At 63.7% G+C, this 22,067-nt stretch overlaps 5 protein-coding genes across 5 annotated transcripts; 1 reads left to right on the top strand and 4 right to left on the bottom strand.

Moving 5' to 3' along the window:
- Positions 1 to 230: 230 nt before the first annotated feature.
- F751_0670 (hypothetical protein) lies at positions 231 to 1,275 on the bottom strand (the record flags this gene model as incomplete). The annotated part of the gene is made up of 2 exons (XM_011402689.1): positions 231 to 908; positions 1,138 to 1,275. Coding segments are annotated over 2 exons (816 nt in total), but the record flags the coding sequence as incomplete, so codon positions are not given.
- Positions 1,276 to 5,406: 4,131 nt separating this feature from the next.
- F751_0669 (hypothetical protein) lies at positions 5,407 to 8,939 on the bottom strand (the record flags this gene model as incomplete). Its single annotated transcript, XM_011402688.1, has 9 exons — positions 5,407 to 5,793; positions 6,073 to 6,250; positions 6,503 to 6,660; positions 6,882 to 6,966; positions 7,161 to 7,267; positions 7,466 to 7,550; positions 7,822 to 7,932; positions 8,179 to 8,663; positions 8,793 to 8,939. 9 exons carry the CDS (start codon positions 8,937 to 8,939, stop codon positions 5,407 to 5,409), a joined length of 1,743 nt encoding a protein of 580 aa, XP_011400990.1.
- A 911-nt stretch (positions 8,940 to 9,850) lies between these two features.
- Positions 9,851 to 13,164, bottom strand: F751_0668 (hypothetical protein; the record flags this gene model as incomplete). The annotated part of the gene is made up of 9 exons (XM_011402687.1): positions 9,851 to 10,237; positions 10,430 to 10,607; positions 10,920 to 11,077; positions 11,245 to 11,329; positions 11,533 to 11,639; positions 11,840 to 11,924; positions 12,038 to 12,148; positions 12,390 to 12,832; positions 13,009 to 13,164. The coding sequence occupies 9 exons, from the start codon at positions 13,162 to 13,164 to the stop codon at positions 9,851 to 9,853; spliced, it is 1,710 nt and encodes a 569-aa protein (XP_011400989.1).
- Positions 13,165 to 15,050: 1,886 nt separating this feature from the next.
- On the top strand, positions 15,051 to 16,688 carry F751_0667 (hypothetical protein; the record flags this gene model as incomplete). Its single annotated transcript, XM_011402686.1, has 5 exons — positions 15,051 to 15,461; positions 15,635 to 15,825; positions 16,057 to 16,102; positions 16,328 to 16,420; positions 16,548 to 16,688. 5 exons carry the CDS (start codon positions 15,051 to 15,053, stop codon positions 16,686 to 16,688), a joined length of 882 nt encoding a protein of 293 aa, XP_011400988.1.
- A 3,715-nt stretch (positions 16,689 to 20,403) lies between these two features.
- F751_0666 (CTD small phosphatase-like protein 2) lies at positions 20,404 to 21,918 on the bottom strand (the record flags this gene model as incomplete). Its single annotated transcript, XM_011402685.1, has 3 exons — positions 20,404 to 20,560; positions 20,864 to 21,492; positions 21,721 to 21,918. The coding sequence occupies 3 exons, from the start codon at positions 21,916 to 21,918 to the stop codon at positions 20,404 to 20,406; spliced, it is 984 nt and encodes a 327-aa protein (XP_011400987.1).
- Positions 21,919 to 22,067: the final 149 nt, after the last annotated feature.

Raw genomic sequence — 22,067 nt, 5'->3', positions numbered from 1 at the left:
CCCTGACCTCCTGCGGCGACCAAACGTATGCGCAGTGGGGGCCATGCCTGGCAGTGCTCCCACCGAGTTGCAACCGAGGATCCTGCCCCCTTCAGTGCTCCATGCTTCAGCGCTGCACGTGCTCACGAGGGGACTCACACACAGTGGTGATGTGATGTGACTGCCAGGACAGATACACACAAGGACCACAGCCTGGCAGGGGGGTGCCACGGGCGCAGCACACGTGCAGGTCAGGCGGCGCGGGCGAGGGGCTGCAGGAGCAGGCTCGTCTTGGGCATGGTGCGGGCCAGCTCCGAGGCCACGGCGTCCGCCTCCTCCGGCCCCAGGCTCCGCCCGGCCTCGTTGGTCGCGTCCACAAACACACCCAGCGGGTTCTTGGCCTCGGGGGGGAACTCGGTGAAGGTGGCCATCGCGCCGCGCTGCACCAGGTCCAGCTTCTCCATGGCCGCCGCGCCGATGCGCACGTGGCTGGTCAGCCCCGTGAGGTGCAGCAAGTAGGCGCAGCAGAAGAGGCGCGCGGCGTGGCCGGCCGGCCCCGCGGCCACCGCCCCGGGCCCGCCGGCCGTGGCCCGGGAGGCCAGGGAGGCCAGGTATGACGCAAAGGCCCGCGCGCTGGTGCTGGGGGCCGGGGCCGCCGGCAGCTCGCTGGAAAGGGCGGCGACGTCGCGGGCGATGGCGCCGGCCCTGGCCAGCCCCACCTCCGGCGCGTAGCGTGCCAGCGCGGCGCGCAGGCCTGACGAGATGCAGCTGGCGGCGGTGACGGCCTCCAGCGCCGCCTCCAGTGCCTTGTGCACAGTGTGCAGGTCCACGAGGTACTGCAGGTAGTGCTCCAGCTTGAAGGCCCACTCCTCGAACGGGGGAAGAGGCTTCATCCCGGGCACGCCCGTGATGTTCAGGCGCCCAGCCCTCTAAAGAATGGGGAATCGTACGGGGGGAAGGCGTGGGTGTGAGGCCATGGGTCCGGGGCTGAGGTGAAGATGGTTGTGCCCAGGCTCGTCGCTGGGCTGAGCTTGATGAAGCTGGCATGCAGCACATCCTCAGCCATGCACTCAGCCATTCCCAACACAGTATCCCATTGTCGGGCAGAATGTCACCATGTTTATCACTCAGTGTAAGAATCACTCACTACACCCTCACCTGGAGGGCCTGCAGCTCACGTGCCAGCCTGTCGTGGAGGGTGAGGGCTTCCACCGAGGCAATGGAATCAGCAGGCGCGGTCTCATCAATCTGGAGATCGCCCAGGTTCTCCCTGGTCCCAGATCCCCAGTCCTTGACCTAGGTTGGGGGATGAAAGGAAAGGTGTGGGAGACCTCAGATGGCGCCCCTTGGCCCAGAAGCGTCCACTCTGTGGAGTGCCCTGATCAAGCGTGGCAGACACCAGTGCATGCAAGGAAAACCACCTCACCTTGACAAAGTCGACCTTCCCCTTTTTTGCCTGCTCCTGATTAATTGCCTTGTACACTCCCGCCGCCTTCAAAGCCTTGTCTATTGCCTGAACAGGAGTGGGCAGTCGACCCTCGAGCCTGGCCCGCCCCCAGAATGCATCGGTAGCTGCAGGACCCCCCGCTCCTCCCTCATCAACGCCCACTGACCTGAACATCGGAGATAGGGGTGCTTTCTGGGTCCTTTGACGATTTTTTCTGGGTCTTAGGCCCAGGCTTCTTGGAGCTGAAGCCCTGCCCGGCAAAGGCCACGACGCAGGTTCGGGCGGGCCGATTGAGGTGGCTCGCAAAGTCTGGCAAGCATGAAATGGCTGGCACGTAGAGCATCGCGATATCATGCACCGCGTCGCCCCCATGTAGGCTGTCCCATGGGCCTTTGAGTTGCGGGATGCCTCGCGATCGTGCATGCATGGCTTCCCACTCCATGACATGCGTGCTGTCCACCCCTGTCGACCTCTCTCATGTGCTCAGAGACTTCCTCCAGGATTCTCTCAAAAAGCCTCCGCCAACGAGCTTCGTGACATGCGAGACACATGCAAGGGTCGCATGTGTTTGATGTTTATTTCAGGTGTAAGCTTCACTGAAGGCCTGGATGCCTGGCCTGCTGAACCCCAGGCACGAGGGCCTCGCTACCGTCAGCCGGCCTGCTGCATCGCCGCAGTCCGCTCGATTCCTGCGGCAGGGGGCCGCTTCACACGGCGGTTCCCCGTGACCACGAAGTTGTGGTAGTCCATGGCGTAGGGGAACACCCTGAAGTCGGTGTAGAGGGCTGTGCCGGAGGCGTCATAGTGCATGGCCCTGAAACAGCCCTGGCACCAGAAGAAGGGCGAGGCGGGGGCGTAGCGGTCGTCGTACGTTACCTGTTTTGCGGAGTGGATGCCGCACACCTGCAGGGATGGCGGACCGGGGCGAGGAGGAGGATGGGGTGTGGTGGAGAGCTGGTGCAGAGATGGATCCGGGACCCGGTCTCACCGACGCCCTTGCCCCACGCACATCGCAACAGACCGCGGCCCCCATGCCCACCTCACACGCCCGCTGCTGCAGGTAGGAGGGCCCGGAGAGCTGGAGCGGGTACTGGCTGACAAAGGGGGGGTCGCACCCTGGGTCAAATCGCCGTACATCTGCCAGCGTCAGCACATGCTCGCACCCTCCCTGCAGGCCAACAGGGGAGGGGGCGGGGCCATGACGGTTTCCTCGGCATCTATCCCGAGGCTGAGCGGAATGCACAGCAGCATGCACACGCCAGGGCGCCTGCCAGACTCGTGCCCCGTGAGGAGCCCCCATGGCCTACATGCCTGGCTCTGATCACCCCACCTGGTGGCAGTACAGGGCTGGGGCGGCAGCACCCACGCGCAGCCAAAGGTCGCAGAGCGGCACATCCATGCTGGCCACGCTGAATGATGTCGTCTGGATGTCGAGCCGGTCCGACCCTGGCAAAGGGTGCGGGGGGGCAGCCTGGCCCTGGTCCCTGTCGGTGTGAGGGGGAAAGGGTGGGAGCGAGCTGCGAGCCCGCAGGACGAGAGCGCTGGGCTCACCCCGGCGGCAGAGAGGCTGGAGCTTGGAATTCCTCGCCATGGAGCCGTGCATCCAATCCCTTCCCGCCGCATCCCAACCTCATCGCGATACAGGCCGCCGCAGGGGCCCGCCATCGGCTGGGCCCCGGCCACGCTCCCTCGCCGGGCTTTCCCAAAGCAATGTGCGACTGGCATCCACCGCATCCCTGCCTCACCTCAGGTACTGCCGGAGGGAGGCGGTACAGTCCTTCGCCCCTGGGGTCTGGGTGTCCACATAAAAGGTGCCCTCCACGTATACGTGCGCCGACGGCTGTGCCAGGCTCAGTCTTTCCGATCCCGCGCCGCGCCGCGCGGCGTTCTCGGCCTCCTCCACCGCCCGAGCGTTCAGGTCGGACAGGCAGAAGAGGGAGCCGCACAGCGTGCGCAGCGTGTCAGACCCGCGCACCAGCCACTCCTCGGACACCAGATTCCCGGCTGAGGGGACGTGGACGAGGATGTGGAGCAGCGCCTCGTCGTGCGCGACTCTTGGAAGGTGGAGTGGGGAGGCGGGACGAGGGGCGGAACTGAGTATGAGGGGGGGAAAGAGGTCTGGTCCATTGGTCACCCTCCAACCCTGCTCTTCAGCACCCTCATGCAGGAGCAGCTCCATGGCAATGAATCAGGCCAGGAGTGAGCCACCCAGCATCCCGACAGGCTGCAGATTCTCCCTCAATCTTCTCACGGGGCCACATTTATGAGCAGGCAAGCCAGAATGTTGTGCGACCCCTGTCTCGCCCCACCTGGCTTTGCCCTCGCAGTGCTCCTCGGGCACTGCAGCACAGGCGAGGCGCTGCTCCTGCGCCGCCTCCTGGGCCTGCAGGGGCGAAGCCCTGGCCGACGGGGCATCGGAGAGCAGTGGGGATGCTTGCACGCTGAGCAGCATCTGAGGTCGGTGGAGGAGGGGTGATCAGAGTGGGAATTGAAACCAGGCCATAGATGTACGATCACATGAGGGAGCGACGATTCTCTTCGTTTCCGGACCACACCACTCAAGGCCCTCACCCAGTGCGCAAAGGCTGATCCCGTGCCATGCGATCAAACAAGACCCTGCAGCCAGGCGCACCATCTCCACAAAAGCCTCACCTTGGCAGCCAGACGGCGTTCCCTCTCGCGCTGTGCATGGAAAACCTCGAGCCGCTGCCTGTACGTCCCCAGCAGGGCTGCCGTGATGGGCTTGGCACCGCTCAGCGCGGCTGCAGCACCAGGCAGGGGCGGCTGGGAGCCAAAGGCATCTGGCTCCCCCAGGGCATCCTCCTCGCTCTGCACCGCCAGTGCTGAGGTGTCCACATCCACCTCCTGAGGGAAGGGGCGGCAGGGATTGTCGGTCAGTCAGTAGAATCTTGCAAAAATGCATACATCTTCAGCCCGCCAATACATCGTGTTTCCCGGAAAGGCCCCACTTGCCTCACCTGATCAGCGGCAGGACATGCATTCAGGGTGGTCGCCAGCTGCCCCTGGAAAGCTGTCCATGACTGGATCACATCCGACACCCTGGACGGGCGATGGGGCATCAGACGCTTTCATCATATACATAGAAATGTGAAGTTTACACTTGAAGACCCGGAGGAAGGGCATGCGCTTAGCAGCTTCAACAGGCCCGCATACCTGAAAGCTTCAGTGGCAAGATTTTGTGGGTACTGGCCGGGGCTGACCACGCTCCTGGCCGCATCGGTCACACTGGCCACCGCTCCAGCCACGGCATGGGTATTTTGTGTTGTCCCTGACTCGACAGCGGTCGAGCGGCGGCGACCTGCCCACCTGCGCTGCGGTCGAACCATTCGATGGATACTACAACACTGTGTGTTGCCTGTCTGTCACATCTTGGAGACGCATGTCGACAGACTGATGTTTCGATGCAAATAATATGATCAATATTACCGATCTGGATGCAGTGGCTTCCAGCGTACATCGTCACTGAGTGCTCCCCCCTCCGGTTGCTTTGAGAGATTTTGCTCGGAGGGTGAAAGCACGGTTTGAAGGTGTGAGCACCCACCCACTCGTCCCATGAGGCAGCCTCCTCCAGCTCACTGCCAGTACCTCCAACAAGATGGTGCCATCCCAGTTCTCCATCATATCGCACCTGGACTTATCAAGCAGCCTGACATCCCCTCAGTATGCCCAGCCTGCATCAGAAGAGGTGCTTTCGACCCTTCCTAGGGCAAACTCACCATGGTGGAAACTTCCCACTGGCGCACACTAGCTAGGCTGGAAGAGTGATTGCTGCTTAACAGACGGAAGTAAAGGGTCAACGGGGGTCAAAAATCCTCACATATCACACTGCGTGTCAGAAATGGTGTACATATTCTTGAAGGGAGCCCGGCAGGGACGCCACCCTCCCTCCTCCTAGCTGCCCACAGGGACCATCCTCTGCAGCCAGGGGGTCCTGTGTCACCAAGCCCTCCGCGCGCGCGTCACCACGCCTCCACGCGCTCGTGCTTGAACTTCTCGCTGGGCACCGGGTAGGGCGCCAGCTTGCCCTCCCTGGCCGCCGCCTCCACGGCCTTGGACGCCGCGGCGCAGGGGGTGCCCTCCACACAGGGGCAGCGCTGAGCCAGCAGCTCCTCGGGCTTGTACCAGCCGCACCAGTTGCGTGCCATGGCCACGTTATTGGGCAAAAAGTACTCCTTGGCGGGGTTGAAGGTCAGGGGGGCCACCGAGGCGACGCCGCTGCTGTTCACGGCCGAGCTCCGCGTCAGCCACACGTTTGTGTTGAAGCCGAAGGAGGAGTGGTAGGAGTGGGGGTGCAGCGCCTGGGGCACCTTGTTGCAGTCGGGCAGGTACGCGGCATGCTCCGGCAGCTGCGATGCGTGGGAATGTTGGGGGTTGCTCGTTCCCTCTTTGTGGGGGGGGAGATCCAGCAATGGGGGTCTGATCGTCGTGGTTGGGAGGTGCGGGGTGTCCGAACAATTCGTGCAGCCGGGTGCCCAGGTCAGTCACAATCGGGTGCCCCTAGGCTCACTGGGACCACAGGACATGGCACAGGTACGCTCCTCACACCTAGGCCGCCTGGCGAGGCCCAAAGCTACATTCACCAAACACCGCCCGTCTAGGGCCACCCCATTGAACCAAGCCCTTACCTCCTCCTTCAGCTCGCAGCCCAGCTTGCCGAGCTTGGCGCGCTGCATGTCCTGGATGTCCAGATCCAGCATGTAAGTGAGCACCCGCTCCAACACTGGCATCGACACGTTGAATCCCGGATAGGTGTACACCTTGGACCAGGGCAGGTCGTACGCAAAGTACCCTGCCTCAATGAGCCTGCAGGGGCATGGGGCGGGGGGGGGGGGGGGGGGGAGGTCAGGTCGGTAACAGAGTGGCAGCTTCGGGTCACAACGGCGCTGCACGCCCCCAAGACCTCCTACGCTCCAGCGCTGGACGTTGGCGGGGCAGGGAGTCTGCGGGTGCGAGCGCTGAGCGAGGGGCGGCCTCCCGTGCTGGGCCCCAGGGATCCTGCGCGCGGATCTCCCTCTCAGCCCCCCACCCCTTCCCCCTCTGCCTCAGAAAACTCACGCTTTGAGCATGATGGGGTTGGACATCGACTTGTCCCAGTCACGCTGCCAGTCGCCAACTCCTGGGGAGTACTCCATGATGATGTTTTCCACGCTGCGCTTGAGCAGGAGGTCGCGGGCCCCCCTCATCACGCTGGGCTCAAAGCCCTCGACGTCGGCCTGTGTGGGCGGCCACGGGGAATGGCAGTCAGATCCCTGATGGACTGCAGGGGGCTGACGCCACCAACCAATGCAGACCAGTGTGCCACTTCATGACCACACACTAAATTCCACTTCGTCTTGGAAGTGGGAAATTGAGAAGCCCGGCCTGTGCAGCTGCCCAGAAATCTACAAGGACCCCCATCGCCAGGCCGTCCAGGCCTCACAAAACCTCGACCCACCTTCATCAAGAGGATGTCCTCGTGAACCACGGAGTCCAGGCGCTCGGTCGTCTTGACCACCAGCTGATGGCTGTGCTCGAGATTCCTGCAGCAGGGAAGGGTGCGTTGGGGGGAGCAGGGGTGGGGATGATGGTTTTGGGGGATGACAATGGTAAAAGGGCCGACTTCGCAACCTGAGACCCGCGCAGGCTGCTCGGCTCTGCACAGCAGGCACTGCCCTCATCCCAGGCCCTCCCGGGACCCATCCAGTACAAGGGGGCAGAGTGGGTCGCGACTTACACAGTGGAGTTTCCTGGCACGACTGCAGCCGTCCCCCAGATGCCCTTCCTTGGAACATGGATGCTCAAGCTGGCGCCATCAGAGTCGCTCACAATCTTGTCGCTCAACTGCAAGAGGATGGTACAGGTGTACTCAGGCCAGTGGGAGAGAGAACAGACCAAATGGCGGGTGTCTAGGACTGGGCTGCCAATGATACAGCAGAAGGCTCTGGGGAAGAGATTCGTGATCACCCAAGCCGTCAGGGTCAGGGCATTGTCAGCCAACAAGTGCTTCATATCCCCTTGCAGACGCTTTCCCTTTCTCACCTCTACAAGGTGAGTCAGGTTGTTCAGCAGCAAGCCATACTGTGTGAAGGCTGCGAACATTGGTACCGGCTCCCAGGCCTTGACCCTGCGACACAGGGCATAGGGACGGACGCATAAGTCTCAGCAGCAGCCTCTGGCGAGGGAGGTCTTTGGAGTGAGGTCCTCAAGACATTCGGCAAGCACTCATGAAACGATGCCATCAATGCGTGCGCGGCAAGCTACTGCAGCACGCCCCGGCATGCTCCTGCCTTTCATGTAGGAAAAGAGTGGCGACCACCCAGCGCGCCCCAAACCATTGCCACCAATGATAGCTGGGAGCCCAAGGGCCGTCCCCCCCCTTCCCGGCTCCTGCCCACCTGCACCCCAGGGAAGCCGCCATGAGGGTGTAGTACCCAAAATTGGCACCCACATCCACCACCAGCCTCCGACTTCCATCCTGCTGCACACAGTTTGCTAGGAGCTGGTGCCTGTGCGGATTGGCGGGGGTGGAGGAAAGGTCGGGACTCTTCAGGACACACAGGCACATGATTCGCAAGGAGTACAAGGTGCAGCTTTTCTTTCCCCCAAGGCAGCATGTGACAGGCGCACATTCAGGGAAGGGTGGCTGGCATCAGGCCCTCCGCCTGAGGGACCATGGCCCACCATACATCTTCCGCCATCTTCCCCCTCCTCCACCCCATACACAACCACCCCCCTCCCTCTTTCCCCCTCACCAGAGCAGGGTCAGGACAGGCTCAAAAAGCCCTGTACCGTTGACGTGGCGTGACACATCCGTGTCCAGCTCTGGATCCGTGATCCCGAAAATGTAGCCGGCGGGGGAGGCCACCCTGCGCACCAGCAGCTTGGTCTCCGCCGTGCGCAGCAGCGCCACGGGCGCCCAGGCCAGGGCCTCTGGGGTGGCGGTGGTCACCCAGGGCCCGCAGTCCGCGCAGTCCGTGCCCAGGTCGCACACCACGGGGTGCAGGGTCTCGTAGAAGGAGGTCGCGTTGCTGCCGGGGCTGGGGCGGCCATCCTGGCACACGCCGTCACGGGCGGTGGGGCAGGTGTTCTCGCACACGGTGCGCACCGGGCCGGGCTTGATGCTGCGTGTCGTCCCGGTCAGGGAGGCACGGGAGAAGGCGCTCTTGACCACCTCTTGGGCGCCCTTGACCACCCCCTGGGCCTCCTTGTTCAGGGCCTTGGTCTCCCAGCTCGGGGTCTGCTGCGCAGTATGGGGGAATGGGCTGCAGCGGCAGGCTTCAAAACCATGTGTCGTTCTACATCTGGCAGGTTTAACTGCTGGATACTGGGCCGTGCCGGCGCCAGGTGCATGCCACAGCGCACATACCTGGAAGTCGCCTGTAGCGAGCACGGACTCGCCCAAGAGCGGTTTCCCAAGCCGGCCGATCAGAACGCCGGCAAGGAAGACGAAGATGACGAAGCTTAATCTCGCCGTTACACTCGCTCGGAAGCGCTTCTTCATGGATCGGTCCATGGTGCGGTGTGCGGCACGATACCCCGACAGGGTAGGGATGCCCTGGCACACTCACCTACCGCAGACGTCGGCTAAAAGTATGGCAAACTACGGGAGCAAATCGTGGACGCCAGCTTGCACGCTTCTCTCTTTTTGAAGGCACGAAAATTTGACCGCTGCATGACCTCTAATGGCTCGGGAACCGCTCTATTGCCCGTCCAAGATTTCTACGTGGACACTCCTCGTAGCGGTCGTTCGACCCTGGATATAGATGTTTTTAGATCTTGCGGTGACCGCGCAGGCGAGAGCTCGCCACGTACCTCCTTGACATTCGAAGCTATAGTCAAGGCCACGCATGCAGATTAATGCATTAATCATAATCGGATTTTCTCTTTCTGAAAAACGTATGCACTAGCACTTAGGCGGAAGCGCGGGTGTCCGGAGGCTGCATCCTGGTGTGGGGCCGTCGTGCAAATCGCGCGAGCACGACGACGGAGCCGCTCAGCATTACACGTCGCACCGACGCAACCCAGAGGGGGGCCATGCTCTTCCAAAAGCACGCAACAGAGTTCGCATGGTGATCACCCCTTGATGTAACCGCCCTCTCTGCATATGGACGCGAAGCAGGAGCCAGCTTCCTTACTCGCTGTCATCGTGCGGACAGCATTGAACCATGGTACACGGTGCGCCCGGTACCCTAAACGACATATCCGCGAGCATTACTGGCATCCTCCACCTTCCGGTGACGGGGCAATGGCCAACGTGGGCATGTTCGATGTACTGGAAAAATTCCATCGGTCCTGCTGCCCCCATGCACAATGAAAACACGGCCACAGCGCCTCTCAGGCATGGCCGGGCTGAAAAAGGACAACATGAATACCAGCCCGTGGGGTGAGATCGGAGTTTGCCGGCGTTAGCCGCCGCTGGCATGCTTACCAGGCCTGCACGCTGAACTGGGTGACCTCCACCGGCTCCATGGGCTTGGGCGCCAGCTTGCCCAGCTTGGCGGCGGCCTCCAGCGCCTTGGCAGCCTGCCCGCACTTCCAGCCCTTGGGGCAGCGGCAGCGGTTGCCCAGCCGCTGGGCCACCGAGAACCAGTCGCAGGGGCGGCGCCCCGTGCCCTGGTTTCCAGGGAGGTACCACTCGCTGGCCAAATCGAAGCCGGCGGGCGCAGCGGTGGCGGTGCCCGTGGCGTTCACGCTGGTGCGCCGCGTCAGCCAGATGTTGGTGTTGTAGCCGAAGGAGGAGTGGTAGGACAGCGGGTGCAGATAGTCGGGCACCGTGTTGCTGGGAGCCAGGTAAGCGGCATGCTCGGGCAGCTGGAAAGGGCGGCGGCGGATGCCAGGGGTTGATACTTTGTCTGAAGAGGGGGCCGCCTTTTGGTCCGGTCTTCGAGGGCAAGCATGGGAGGTGGCACAGTGCAGTCCCCTGCCCGCTGACATGGGCCCCCTGCACGAGGGCGGGGCCACAGCGGACCAGGACTCCCACCCTCCCCACCCCCCCCTCCGCACCTGCTCAAAGAGCTGGGAGCCCATGGCGATGCGCTTGGCACGCTCCATGTCCTGGATGTCGTGCACGAGCATGGACCCCACCACCCTCTCCAGGTTGGGGATGGGGGCGCCAAAGCCAGGGAACTGCTTCTCCAGCGCCCAGGGCACGTCGTAGGCAGAGTACCCCGCATTGAGCAGCCTGTAGCAGGCATTGAGGTTGGACGGGGTGCAAGGAGAGGACTGAGAAATGTTTGTGGCTGGCTGTAGACAGAGCAGCGGGCTCTGCCAGACAGAGCCGTGCATCAGCAGTTGGGCAAATTGGTAAACCTCAGGTTCCGATGGCAGGAAGCACGGTCAGGTGCTGCCTGCACCCTGGTACTTTGGTCAAATCCTAGTCCCACCCCCCCCGTTTCCACTCAGAGAAGCCCTTAAACCCCCCACCTCTCCACCCTCCGCTCTAAGTGGCATGCCTACCCCTCACCACCCGCTCCCCATCCACCCTGTCACTCACGCAGCGATGATCCTGGGGTTCTCGGCCGACTTCTCCCAATTCTGCAGGTGCTCGCCCACGCCGGGGGAGTACTCCATGATGATGTTCTCCACCGAGTGCTTGAGCAGGAGGTCGCGCGCGCTGCGCATAACAATGGGCTCGAAGCCCTCAACGTCGGCCTGTGGGGATGGATGGTAGGCGTGGCGGGGGCGATGTGGCTGAACAACGCTGCAATGCTCAGCAGGGCAGGCCCCCGATGCAAACATGCCTGCGACACCTCTGCAACACCAGAACGCCACGTGAAGGGCCTGATGCAGCCAGTGTGCTTACAGAACATGCAGCACACCTTGATGAGAAGCACATTCTCCTTCACAATGCTGTCGAGACGCTCCGTCGTCTTCTCGATCTCCTCAAAGTCTGCCTTGGCAGCGCTGCACATGGTGGCATGGCATGGAGAGGGAGGGGTCAAGGGATGGTCTGGTTATGATCTTTTCAGGTCAAGCATGCAGGCCAGCTGTCGCTGTCCATACCTCCTGACTAATAGTGGCCGTCTGATATGCACCAGTTCATCAGCGCACCACACCAGCCCCCTCCCCCCAGAGAGATCCCACCGCAGTCAGTCCAGGCAACACACCCTGCAAGGTTGTCGCCTCCCACTCCGGCAGTGCCCCAGATGCCCTTGCGAGGCACGCTCATGGTGAGTTTGGCCCCATTGGTGTCGCTCACGATTTTGTCCCTCAGCTGCAGCAAATGAGGAGCAGGAGTGAGGGGCGGGATGAGTGGCCATTCCTCCGCATGAGTTGGCGCGGTCCGTGCATGCCACACCAGCAGCGCCGCTGCATCCCTCATGTTGGGCGCCTCACGTTCGCACCACAGCCAATGAGCACCAAGCACAGGCTTGTCGGGCACTCGACCCCACAGGCCCCCACGACAAGACCCACCTCCACTAGATGGGTCAGGTTGTTCAGCAGCAGGCCATACTGGGTGAAGGCGGCAAAAGAGGGGACCGGCTCCCAGGCCTTGACCCTGGATGGGTGATGGGCGTGGATTGTTGGAGTGTGCCCTCCAAGAGCAACATACCAAACAAAATTCATCCTGCACCTCGGGCCAGGCCTGAGCACATGCTGTGCTCCGCCCACCTGCACCCCAGGGAGGCCGCCATGAGCGTGTAGTACCCAAAGTTGGCACCCACGTCCACCACCAGCCTCCGGCTCCCGTCGGGCTGCACGCAGTCTGCCAAAATTTGGTGCCTGGGGGGTGCTCAAGGAGGGACAAAACTGCCGGTCAGCAGAGGAGCAGGGCGGCGGGGGTGCTGAGTCGCATGCTGTGGGGCCATTGGGTGCAAAAGGTGACTTGCCTCGCCATCACAATCATCTCCACTCCGTCTCCCAACCCCACACACATCGGTACCCCCTACCACACCAAGTTAACCCCCTCTCCTCCACCCCCACACAGATTCCTCTCACTCCCTTGCAGCACCCCTTGCCCCACCATATCATGGTGAGGATGGGCTCGAAGACGCCGGTGGCATCGACCTTCCTGGAGACGTCAGTGTCGAGGGCGGGGTCCGTGATGCCGAAGAGGTAGCCCGCAGGCGAGGCCACGCGCTTCACCAGCAGCGTATTTCCCGCGTCCCGCAGGCGCGCCACGGGCGCCCAGGCCAGCGCCTCCGAACTGGCGTCCGTCACCCAGGCCCCGCAGTCAGCGCAGTCAGTGCCCAGGTCGCAGGTGACGTTGCGGGCCGTGGCGTAGAAGGCCTCGGCGTCGACGCCGGGGCCGGGCCTGCCGTCCTGGCACACACCGTCCCTGGCGGTGGGGCAGGTGTTGGTGCAGACGCTGCGTGGGACCAGGGGCTTGGTGCTGGAAGGGGTGAGCTCACCCGTTTTCGAGCCCAGGATGGGGATGGACGGCTGGGGCTGAGCCTCGCCCTGGAACTGCGTGCATTGGTGTGGGAGGGGAGTACTCGGGAGGAGGTTAAAGTAACAGGGGCTGGGCAGCCACTCCCCACGAGGCAGCGCAACGTAACCGTCAACCCCTTCCGCACAGTAATCCGGATGCATCCGTGCACAGTGTCTGGCCCTGATCTAGCATGATAGTGTGTCCTCGGTACCTGTTGCCGGAGGAGCGAGTCTGCAGCAGACAGGGGGGCGCTCGGTCGGGGGCCTCCCAACCGGCCAGCTAGGAATCCTGCTAGGAAGGTGCCCAGCAAGAGTGACAGCTTGACCCAGCCACCCATGTGATCAGTTTTACGAAGACTGCGCTGCATTTTGGGAAGTACGGGCGAGCGGGACAGCGCGAAAGTGCGGAAGGAGCGCAGATCACTTGCGCCACGGTCGGGGACCTGCCGGGGGCCGACCACACTTTAAGGGGAGGACCTGGTGCCTCGCGAACGTCCCAGTGCGCGATTCTGTCCCTTGTAATGACCAAAGATAGCTCTAGTAGGACGGGCACCGCGGTCAGGGTCGGTCATGACGCGTTCAGGGCTTCGCCGATCGATCGCTCCTAGCGACAGACCAAACTCGCGCGGGAACGAGGTTAAGAAGGGGAAGGGGGGGCTCAACGAATTTTGAACAAGCACCGAAATTCCCACAGGGGTGCGCAAAACGCCTCCATACTTTGTTCCTCGGACCGATGCGGATACTCCACTTAGCGTGAGATTGCTTAATCAATGCATGACAAGCCCTTGTCCCAGCTTGGTCATTGTCGCTACCAAGCACTTGCCAGTTTAATGCAGCATAGTTCACCCCCGGTCTCTCGGGTAATATGAAGTACACAAACTCGCTACCAGCTGACCTGTTAGTTCATGTGAATGTACAGGCGAAAGATGGCATAAATTCGAGGAGGGAGATTATAGTTTGTAACATCACCCTGTCCCTCGCGGAGAAGTTTCACCACAGCTTAGGATATGGTTCATGCCTCATTTGGGAATGATCGTGGGATCTGACCGTCTCAAGGGTGGATCCCTAAGTTTCTCCATGTGACGATTAGTCATTACGCGCATTCTTAGTGTGCAGCATAGGCTGACAGGATGCTGTGGATATGAAAGGTTTGCACGACACTGAAGTCTAGCTTGCTGTCGCTGTAATTCTGGGGAGATAATTGGAAACAGACAATAGGGGGATGTCGCACCCCGAGTGCAAACGATAGCTTTTTCCTGGCCAAGTTTTACCTCTTCACGGATCGAGTATTGCTCTAAACAGGTCTCAACAAGCATGACCCCCCTTAACATAGGAATCCCGCCCTTCACCGCACGTCAAGCCTGTTTGCTGCTGGGAAGCGCTATTGCAGACTTTGAGATGCACCATGCATCGTATTTCAGCTGTACGATGTGATTGCGGATGTGTGCTCGAATGTCTGGTAACGATGAAGTGGAAATAGTGACAGGCATTCAGCAGAGAGCTACTTGAGCCCCTGCTGAGGCAGTGCGTCAGGCTACCCTTAGGGTCGCCTCTTAAGCTAGTCAATGCTCTCAAACGAGATTCATCTCACTGCTTCACACTAAATATGCCCTTTTACAGTTTGCGGGTCGGTTTTGGATCCACCCCCCACCCACACCTGTCGGTGTCTCTGCTCCTCCGTTAAAAGAAAGACGAGGAGAAGAGATCTGCGCCGAAACCTCGCAACCACCTTTCGCGTCCGTCCGATCCTTGCTCTCCTGCGAGGGCAGCACCCACCCGCTCAGCGATCCGGGGCTTACTTCCATATAGTCAGACGTAACCCCGAATCTGGCAGGTGCTGAAAGGATGGGTCCGGTCGCCCTTTTCTCGGACGCCCGACCCAGCACGCATGCTCTGAGCCTGCGTTTCCGCTGCCCGCACAAGGCTGCCAATATCGCGGTAAAGCAGCCAGCAGCACGCCGAGGCTTGCAGCCCGCTCCTCGCCAGGCGCGTACGGGAGTCTGGAGGGGCCGGGCGACCCGGTGCCGGGCTGCCTTCAGCCCGTTCCCCTTCTCTGAGTCGGATTACTACCGCGCCAGCCTTCAGTTGGTCCAAGTCGCAGATGGGGTGAGCCGGCATCCCAGGATCGGTGTACAGAGTTTATCCGGGGCTGGATCCGAGGACCCCGTCGGTTCGGGGCAGGGAATGGGTGCAACAGGCCGGCTGGTCCCCAGCCCACCCGGGTGCTGGCCCCCCCCTTCAACCCCTCAACACCATGGCCCCATTTTCCCCCCTAAACACCACGGTGCTCGGCCCCCCACCCCCACAGACGCCCGGCTCCGCCAGCCAGAGCTCAGGCCACCTGCTGCTCATGCGCGATGGCCCACGCGGCATCGAGGACACTGAGCGCGGCCTGATCCTGGCGGTCGGGGGCGATACCCTCTCCGGCATCGCGCTGCTGATGCAGGGCCGCGACGGCGAGCGCCCGCTCTGCCTGGACCTGCTCTGGACGGTGCTGCAGCGGGGGAAGGAGCTGAGCAAGCGCGACTGGCGGCTGGAGAGGGTGGCCATCGTGGAGCTGCGCGGCATGGCCTACATCGGCCGCCTCTTCTTTGGCGACGGCGCGGGGGGCGCTGCTTGGGACTGCGACTGCCGCCCCTCCGACGGCTGCTGGCTGTCGCTCAAGGTGGGGTTTGAGGTAGAGGGCTTGGGAGAAAGGGGCGGTGGCATGAGAGGAGCCCACCCGCGAGGGAGCGCATGCCCGTCCCGTTTCCTCCTTGTCTCATAGCCTGGTCCGCTGGCTCCGCGCAATCTCTCCCCTTCTCCCATCCCCCCCTCCCAACCCCTCCCTTTTCCCAGGAGAAGTGCCCCATCTACATCCACCGCCGGGTGTGGGAGGACAACTCCACCCCCCTCCGTGACCTGGCTCGCAAGGACGACGCCCCGTCCCCGCTGACTCAGCGCAGAGGAAAGGGCGGCGCCACGTTGGGCATGGATGGCGTCGTGCTGGGCAGCGACAACAGCCTGCCCTCCCAGGTCACCAGCATCAGGTGGGGCGGTCGAGGGGCCCGTCTGGGTGGCCATGTGCACCTGAGGGTGGCTTGATGCGGTGACGAGGTGCGCATGAGAAGCGCCAAGGCCATCGCAATCCTGGAGGACTGCAAGGTGGTGTGGAGTGTTTTGACTCCACAATGTGCATCAGCCGCAAGGTACCGCTGGGTGCTTGCAGAACTCAAGCCGTCGCCCCCCTCATGCCCGGCACGCTGCCTTGGCACCTGCAGGGACTCCGACCCTGAGCTGCTCAAGCGCCTGAAGATGGAGATGCGGGTGAGTGTGGGGTGGGCCAACCACTGCATGCAGGGCTTGCTGGGGCCAAGGTTTCAATCTGGAGGTGCTGAGGCGGCGTGGTTTGAACCTGCACTACTTAGAACCATCCCCATCTCTGCCCATCTAACCCATGACATTTCCCTGTTGTATCCCACCTTCAAATCTCCCAGAACCTGGTGATGAAGTTCCACTCTGTCTCCCCCTTCCCCAAACCCAACCAATCAGGTGGCCTTGAAGGACGAGGACTACGCGACGGCGACAAGATTACGGGACCACCCCTTCATGCGGCTGCACGCCAGGATCCTGACCGCAGAGAAGGTGCCGGGGGCTGGTGCATGTGGCTTTCCCATGCGCATGCAGTGGGGTGTGCAGCGACGGCAGGTGCGCGACTCCGTCCCCTCGCATGGACAGAACTTGCCTCCCGCCGTTCCCCCCGCCGCCACAGGAGGGTGCCGCTGATGAGGTGCAGCGGCTGCGGGACGAGCTCGACTTCACCGTGGCGACCTACGAGCAGACGGGGGTGCTGCCGGAGGTGCACCCCAGCGAGCAAAGGGAGAAACGCCGCTCCACAGATGCGGAGCAGTGAGGCAAGTCGGGGGCCTTCCCTCCAGACGCTGGCTGCAGCCATAGCACGCACCCTTGGCTCCCCTTGCCCGTGTACGCGTCCAGGGCGGCTATTCACACTCCCCCACAGCTGTCCACGGCAGCAAGCGCCCAGGCCCCTGGATCGCGTATGTTTGTACATCCCCCCTCCTCTCCCCCTGTACTGACTGACGTTCCCACTGCGCTTCTTCCATGCTCTCCCTTGCCGCCTCTGCATGTGCGCTGGGAGATGACACAGGAGCCCCCCACACGCTCATCTGCCCTGCTGGCGAGCTGGGGGCTCCGCTGTAAGATGCTTAGGAGGGGGGGGGGGAAGGGGAGGGAGGGAGCAGCAGGATGAGGGGCACTCGGTAGCAGTCCCCGGCCTGCACAGAGGTTTGGGGCAGTCAGAGAGGGCCAAGTGTGCTGTGACATGCTGCGTTCCCGGGGGCCCCCAGCCGAGGCCACACGGATGCTCGTAACACATGAGGGAGGGCCCACCCTTGCGATGCTTACACTGCGCCTAGGGTTCCCTCCCCAAGGACGCCACTACCATTCTCCCAGCCCCGCAAAGAATATCCCACCTTGCACACAGACACTCCGGAGAAGCGGGCATACGCCAGCTGGTGCTCCGCATTCCCCACCGCGGAAGCCGCCAGGAAGCTCATCCAGGACTGGAGCTGACACAGGGGGTGCGGCCCCTGCAGCTTCTCCTGGGCGTGTGCGCAGGTGGAAGGCGGGCTGAGTGCGGGGTGTGGTGCCATGCCGGCAAGATGTGGCTCTCTGCGCCTGGGCACACCGACAGACATGCCCTCCCGAGCCACTCCCTGGCGGGGCCTTCCTCCCCCTGGGGCGCGCCTGGGGATCGATGTAGTACCAGCGGGCCGCCTCCTCGTCCCGCCGCAGCCCCTCGAGCTCGACGAGCGGCGGCACCCACACGGGCAGCCTCAGTATGCCCTCGGCGCTCAACCCCGGCTGCGACGCGTCCTCGGCCCTGCTCAGCGCATCCGACGTGGGGCCGGGGGACGCCGATCCAGAGGTGGGAGGGCTGGCACTCCCAGCGCTCCTGGCGCTGCTCTTGTGGGGTGGGTCACCGTGCGACGATGGGCGGCGGCTGCCGGCCGTCGGCGCCCGGGGCGTCTCCTTGGACGCAGGGCCCCAGCCAGCTTCACGCCCAGTCAACCTCCCAGGCCCCTCCCTGGCAGCCAGCGAGTCCCCGGGAACATCTCTGCGGGATTGGCGGTCTCCTCTTGGCCGCGCCGGGGAGCGTGAATGCTCATCTGGCCGAGACGCAGGGCGATGATGCTCCTCTGACCGTGCCACAGGGCGCGGATACTCCTCCGACCGCAACGACGGGAGTGCATACTCCACCGGCCGCGCAGCAGGGAGTGGATACCCCTCTGACCGCGCCATTGGCCGACCCACCTCCGCCATCCGTGCCATGGGGCGCATTCTCTCCGCCGGCCGCGGCGTTGGCCGAGACCCCTCCCATGACCGGCCGTCCAGATCCCTCGCTGAGCTCATACGCGGGGGATCCCTTTCACGCGGCTCGTAGGAGGGCTGCTGATGTGCCCTGCCCTGGAGGGGGGTCCGTCCATGGCCAGGGCTCGGTGCACGGCGGACGGGGTCACGGGAGGAGGGGCGAGGTGGTTGCCTGCGGCCATCCTCTCGATCGCTCCTGCACGTCAGGGGAGGCGAGGCCTTGGGATGCTCTAGGCTCTCGTGTGACCCCACAAGCTCGGTGAGGTAGCAGGGATGACGCAGCACAGGGTTGAGGGCCTCGCTCTGATCGTTGAAGCTGGCGGTTCCCACTACGCACAGGCGAGAGGCCGGCTCCCGCAATTACACCTTCAGCACCGACTCCCACCAACCCACCTCACCTTGAGGCTGGGGGCCTGCTGTCCACATAGGACTGCTGCCGGGGGGGGGTCCCCCGGGACAGCAGGGGTCGGGGCGGGCTGCGCGTCCTTTCTCGCGGCACTCGTGGCCTGTGGCAGCGTGTGTACACCTTATTTAAAGGCAGAGTGTCTCAGCAAACCCAGACGGCTTAGCACCTGACATGCACATGCTCCCTCTGGAATCGCTTTTGCTGCAACGATCAAGTCTAGTGACCACACAAGCTCCCAAACTCCATGCCCCATCAGCGTGGTACCTGAGATACTCGGGGTCGGGATGCCTCTGTACCACGTGCCGCGGCTCGAGCTCAGGACGGCCCATGGACCTGCCACCTCCTGCTCTGGATCCTGTGGGGTACCCCGGGGGATAACTCCCACGATCGCGGTGGGCGGTGCTGAGATGCACGGGCTGATGCCGATCCCTGTCATCCCTCTCTGGCGCCTGGGGAGGGGGTCGAAGCGCGTAGCGGGAGGGAGGGCCTGCGCAAGGGCAAGGGTGTGGGTTGCCTATGCCGTGGCGCTTTGGCGGCAAGTGAGTGGCAGGGAATGAGCACTTTGTGCAGAATTAAACGTCAGATACGCTCCCTTGACATGCAAGGAGGGTGGGGAGTGGAGGATTGGCCCGGCTCTGGATCCCATCCCCCTGCCTGCCCAGCATCCCCCCAAGCCCTTTGGGAGGGATGTGCCGCAGCACTTCAGGCCCCGAATGGTACCCTCTTCCTACCTGGGGAAGGGCCCCTCCGCCGCTCATACCCTTCTACATGTCGCTCCGCGGGGGGGGAACCCCGGTGGCGCTGAGGGTAGTGCTGCCGCTGCGATGGGCTGCGGTTCCTCGCCTCCCTACGATACTGCTCGTTCATGATCTTGGACGGCGCACTAGGGTGTAGGGCAAGCTATTGCACGAGCCTGCTCATTATAATGCCTCAGGCATAGTTTTAGCGCTGAGCACGAGCCGGATGGTCGGTTTGTGAGCGCAGAAGGCACTGTGTTTTGGAGTTGGCCACCCACCATCAAATTTGGCAAAGACCTCGCGCCCAGCCTCAGCACACCGTCACCCCTCACAGTGACACCTCTGATGACGAGTGCGGCACCAGGCTCGGCCATTCCAGCTGTCCGGTACGAGTCCCATCCTGGATCACGATCGCAGCACCTCGCGGCTGGCCCAACCCCGGTATCGACACAGCACGCTCCCTGCCGTCCACATCGGTGACCCCACTCTCGGTACCCCCCGGACAACACTTCGTCCACCTTTTGCCGTGAGGCATCATGTTGGTTCTCAAGCCCTTACCTTTCCCCCCCATGCCTTGCTCCCAAGAGCGTGGAGCAATTACACGTGGCGCGAGAGGGGTCGCACATTCCCGGCGAGAGGGAGCGAGCCCGCAGGTGTAGCGTCAGGTCAAGCGGCGGCGCAGGGCACCTTGTGTGCCCAGCGCCTGTCCAGTCAGCAAAACACGGTCGACAAAGAGGCGGCTGCTCACCAGGGGCGGGGCCTCCCGGGGTCCGGGTGGCCCAAGGAGGAAGGGGGGATGGTCCAAATGGGCCCACCCGACGTAGGTGCATAAAAATGGAAGAAGTGGGGGTGGGGGTGGTTGTTGTTGGGTGGCTGGCCGTGTGAAAAGTACAAAAGACGCGGGTGAGCCAGCCGTACACATGGGTGTGCCTGGGCGGGTCTGGCGCTAACATTACAGCGCGCCCAGTCAGCCCCAGGGCCATGGCTGGCGGGACCTGGGGTGGGGTGCCGGGGCGGGTGCAGGCGCGCTCCCGTGCGGCAGCCGCGGACGGAAGGGGGAGGGGAGGCTCGTGCCAGGCGCCGCGGCGCCGCGCTCAGGCGCACCAGTCCCCGCAGGGGTCCTGCACGGCCTCCACCACCTCCCTCAGCCTGAAGCGGCTCTGGATGGCGGGCCTGACGTCGTCCACGTGCGCCACGCTTTCCAGGAAGGGCAGCAGGCGCAGCAGCTCCTCGTCCTCGTCGTCATCGTACCTGGGTCAAGCGGTTTTGGAAGGCGAGGAGTGTGAGGACATGAGTGCGCGTGTGCCGAGGGTGGGTTGCACAGCCTGGGCTGGCAGGGCTGGGGCATGGCAGCAGCCTGGCGTACGCGCTGGGAGATGGCGCCTCCACACACATACACGCTTGCCTTTCTCACGGGGGTGCACGCTCGCTCAGACCACCTACACTGATCATGAGCTCCCCCCTGCCATGCCGACTCCCCACCTTGGCACCTTGCACTCGATCCCCACATCACCTCGAAACACGAGAAGACCCCCCACCCCCCCTACCACACACCAGGACTCGATGGGCACGCCATTGTCCAGCTGGAAGCCAAAGGCCTGCGGCGAGTTGTCCACGATGAGCGTGTGCGCCAGGTCCCTGCCGAGCACGGTGAGGTCCTTGAGGTAGTTGCCCTCCCACTGCACGCAGGCGTCGCGGAAGACGCGGTGGCGGATGAGCGTCCGCCCCGGGTCCACCACGTCCAGCAGCTGCTCGGCGTAGACCGCCTGGCTGGCGGTGAACACCACGACCTCATAGAGCGCGGAGACGGCGCGCAGGAAGGTGTGCAGGTGGGGGCGCTGGCGCACGGCCACGCGGTGCGCGGCGCCGCCCACCTCCACGCTGAAGCAGAAGTCTGGGGGGGAGGAGGGGCCATCCAGCGTGCTGTGCACCAGCGTCTCGTCCAGGTCCAGCACCAGCGTCTTCTGGGGGCAGCGCCTCGAGCGCCGCGGCAGCAGGTAGGAGGTGCGTGGCGGCACGCACTCCTCCAGCGACGGCAGGCGCTTGATGAAGAGGTAGGGGTCGAACTCCCAGCCCACCTCCTCGTCCTCGGGCGGGCGCGGCGACTGCACCGGCGCGGCCACGGGCGTGGCGGGCACGGTGGCCAGGGCCAGTGCGGCGGGTGGCGCCCAGGCCTCCGCGTCCTCCCCCGCGCCGGCGCTGGAGTCGCTGTCGTGCTCCGCCTCCAGCCGCGCCGCGGCGGCCGCGCCGCCCAGGTCCAGGCTCTGCGCCTGCGACAGCGCCGGCGCCGAAAGCGGCGCGCCAGCGGTGCCCCGCGGCGAGACGGGGCACCGCGCCGCGTCGCCGTCCTCCGCGTCGCCGCCCGCGGCGGAGAGCCAGCCGAAGGCGTGCAGCAGCTTGATGGTCTTCACGGGCGTGGGCACGGCGGCGCAGCCGTCGGCGTCGGCCTCGCGAGGCTGGGCGGGCGTGCCAGCGCAGGCCGCGGCCGCAGCCTTGCGCTTGCACCGCGCTGCGGAGGTGATGAAGGCGGCCTGGGGAGAGCCGGCACCGTTGGCGGGTAGATGAGCCCGCGCGGCGCCGTCCTCGTCCGCCAGAGTCGCGCTGTGCATGATGCAGGCCTGGGCCATCGGGGGCGGGGGGAGGGGGGCCGGGCGCCCGCTGACCACCCGCGCGTCGACTTCCTGAGGTAAGGAAAAATGCAAGGATCAAAGAAGTGGGCTGGAGCGTCTGGGGCGTGTTGAGGCGACGGGCAGGGGCG

Source organism: Auxenochlorella protothecoides (genome assembly GCF_000733215.1).
Source record: "Auxenochlorella protothecoides strain 0710 unplaced genomic scaffold scaffold110, whole genome shotgun sequence".
NCBI lineage: Eukaryota > Viridiplantae > Chlorophyta > Trebouxiophyceae > Chlorellales > Chlorellaceae > Auxenochlorella > Auxenochlorella protothecoides.
The sequence above is the reverse complement of the archived record's forward strand: the minus strand, read 5'-3'. Positions and strand labels throughout refer to the sequence as shown.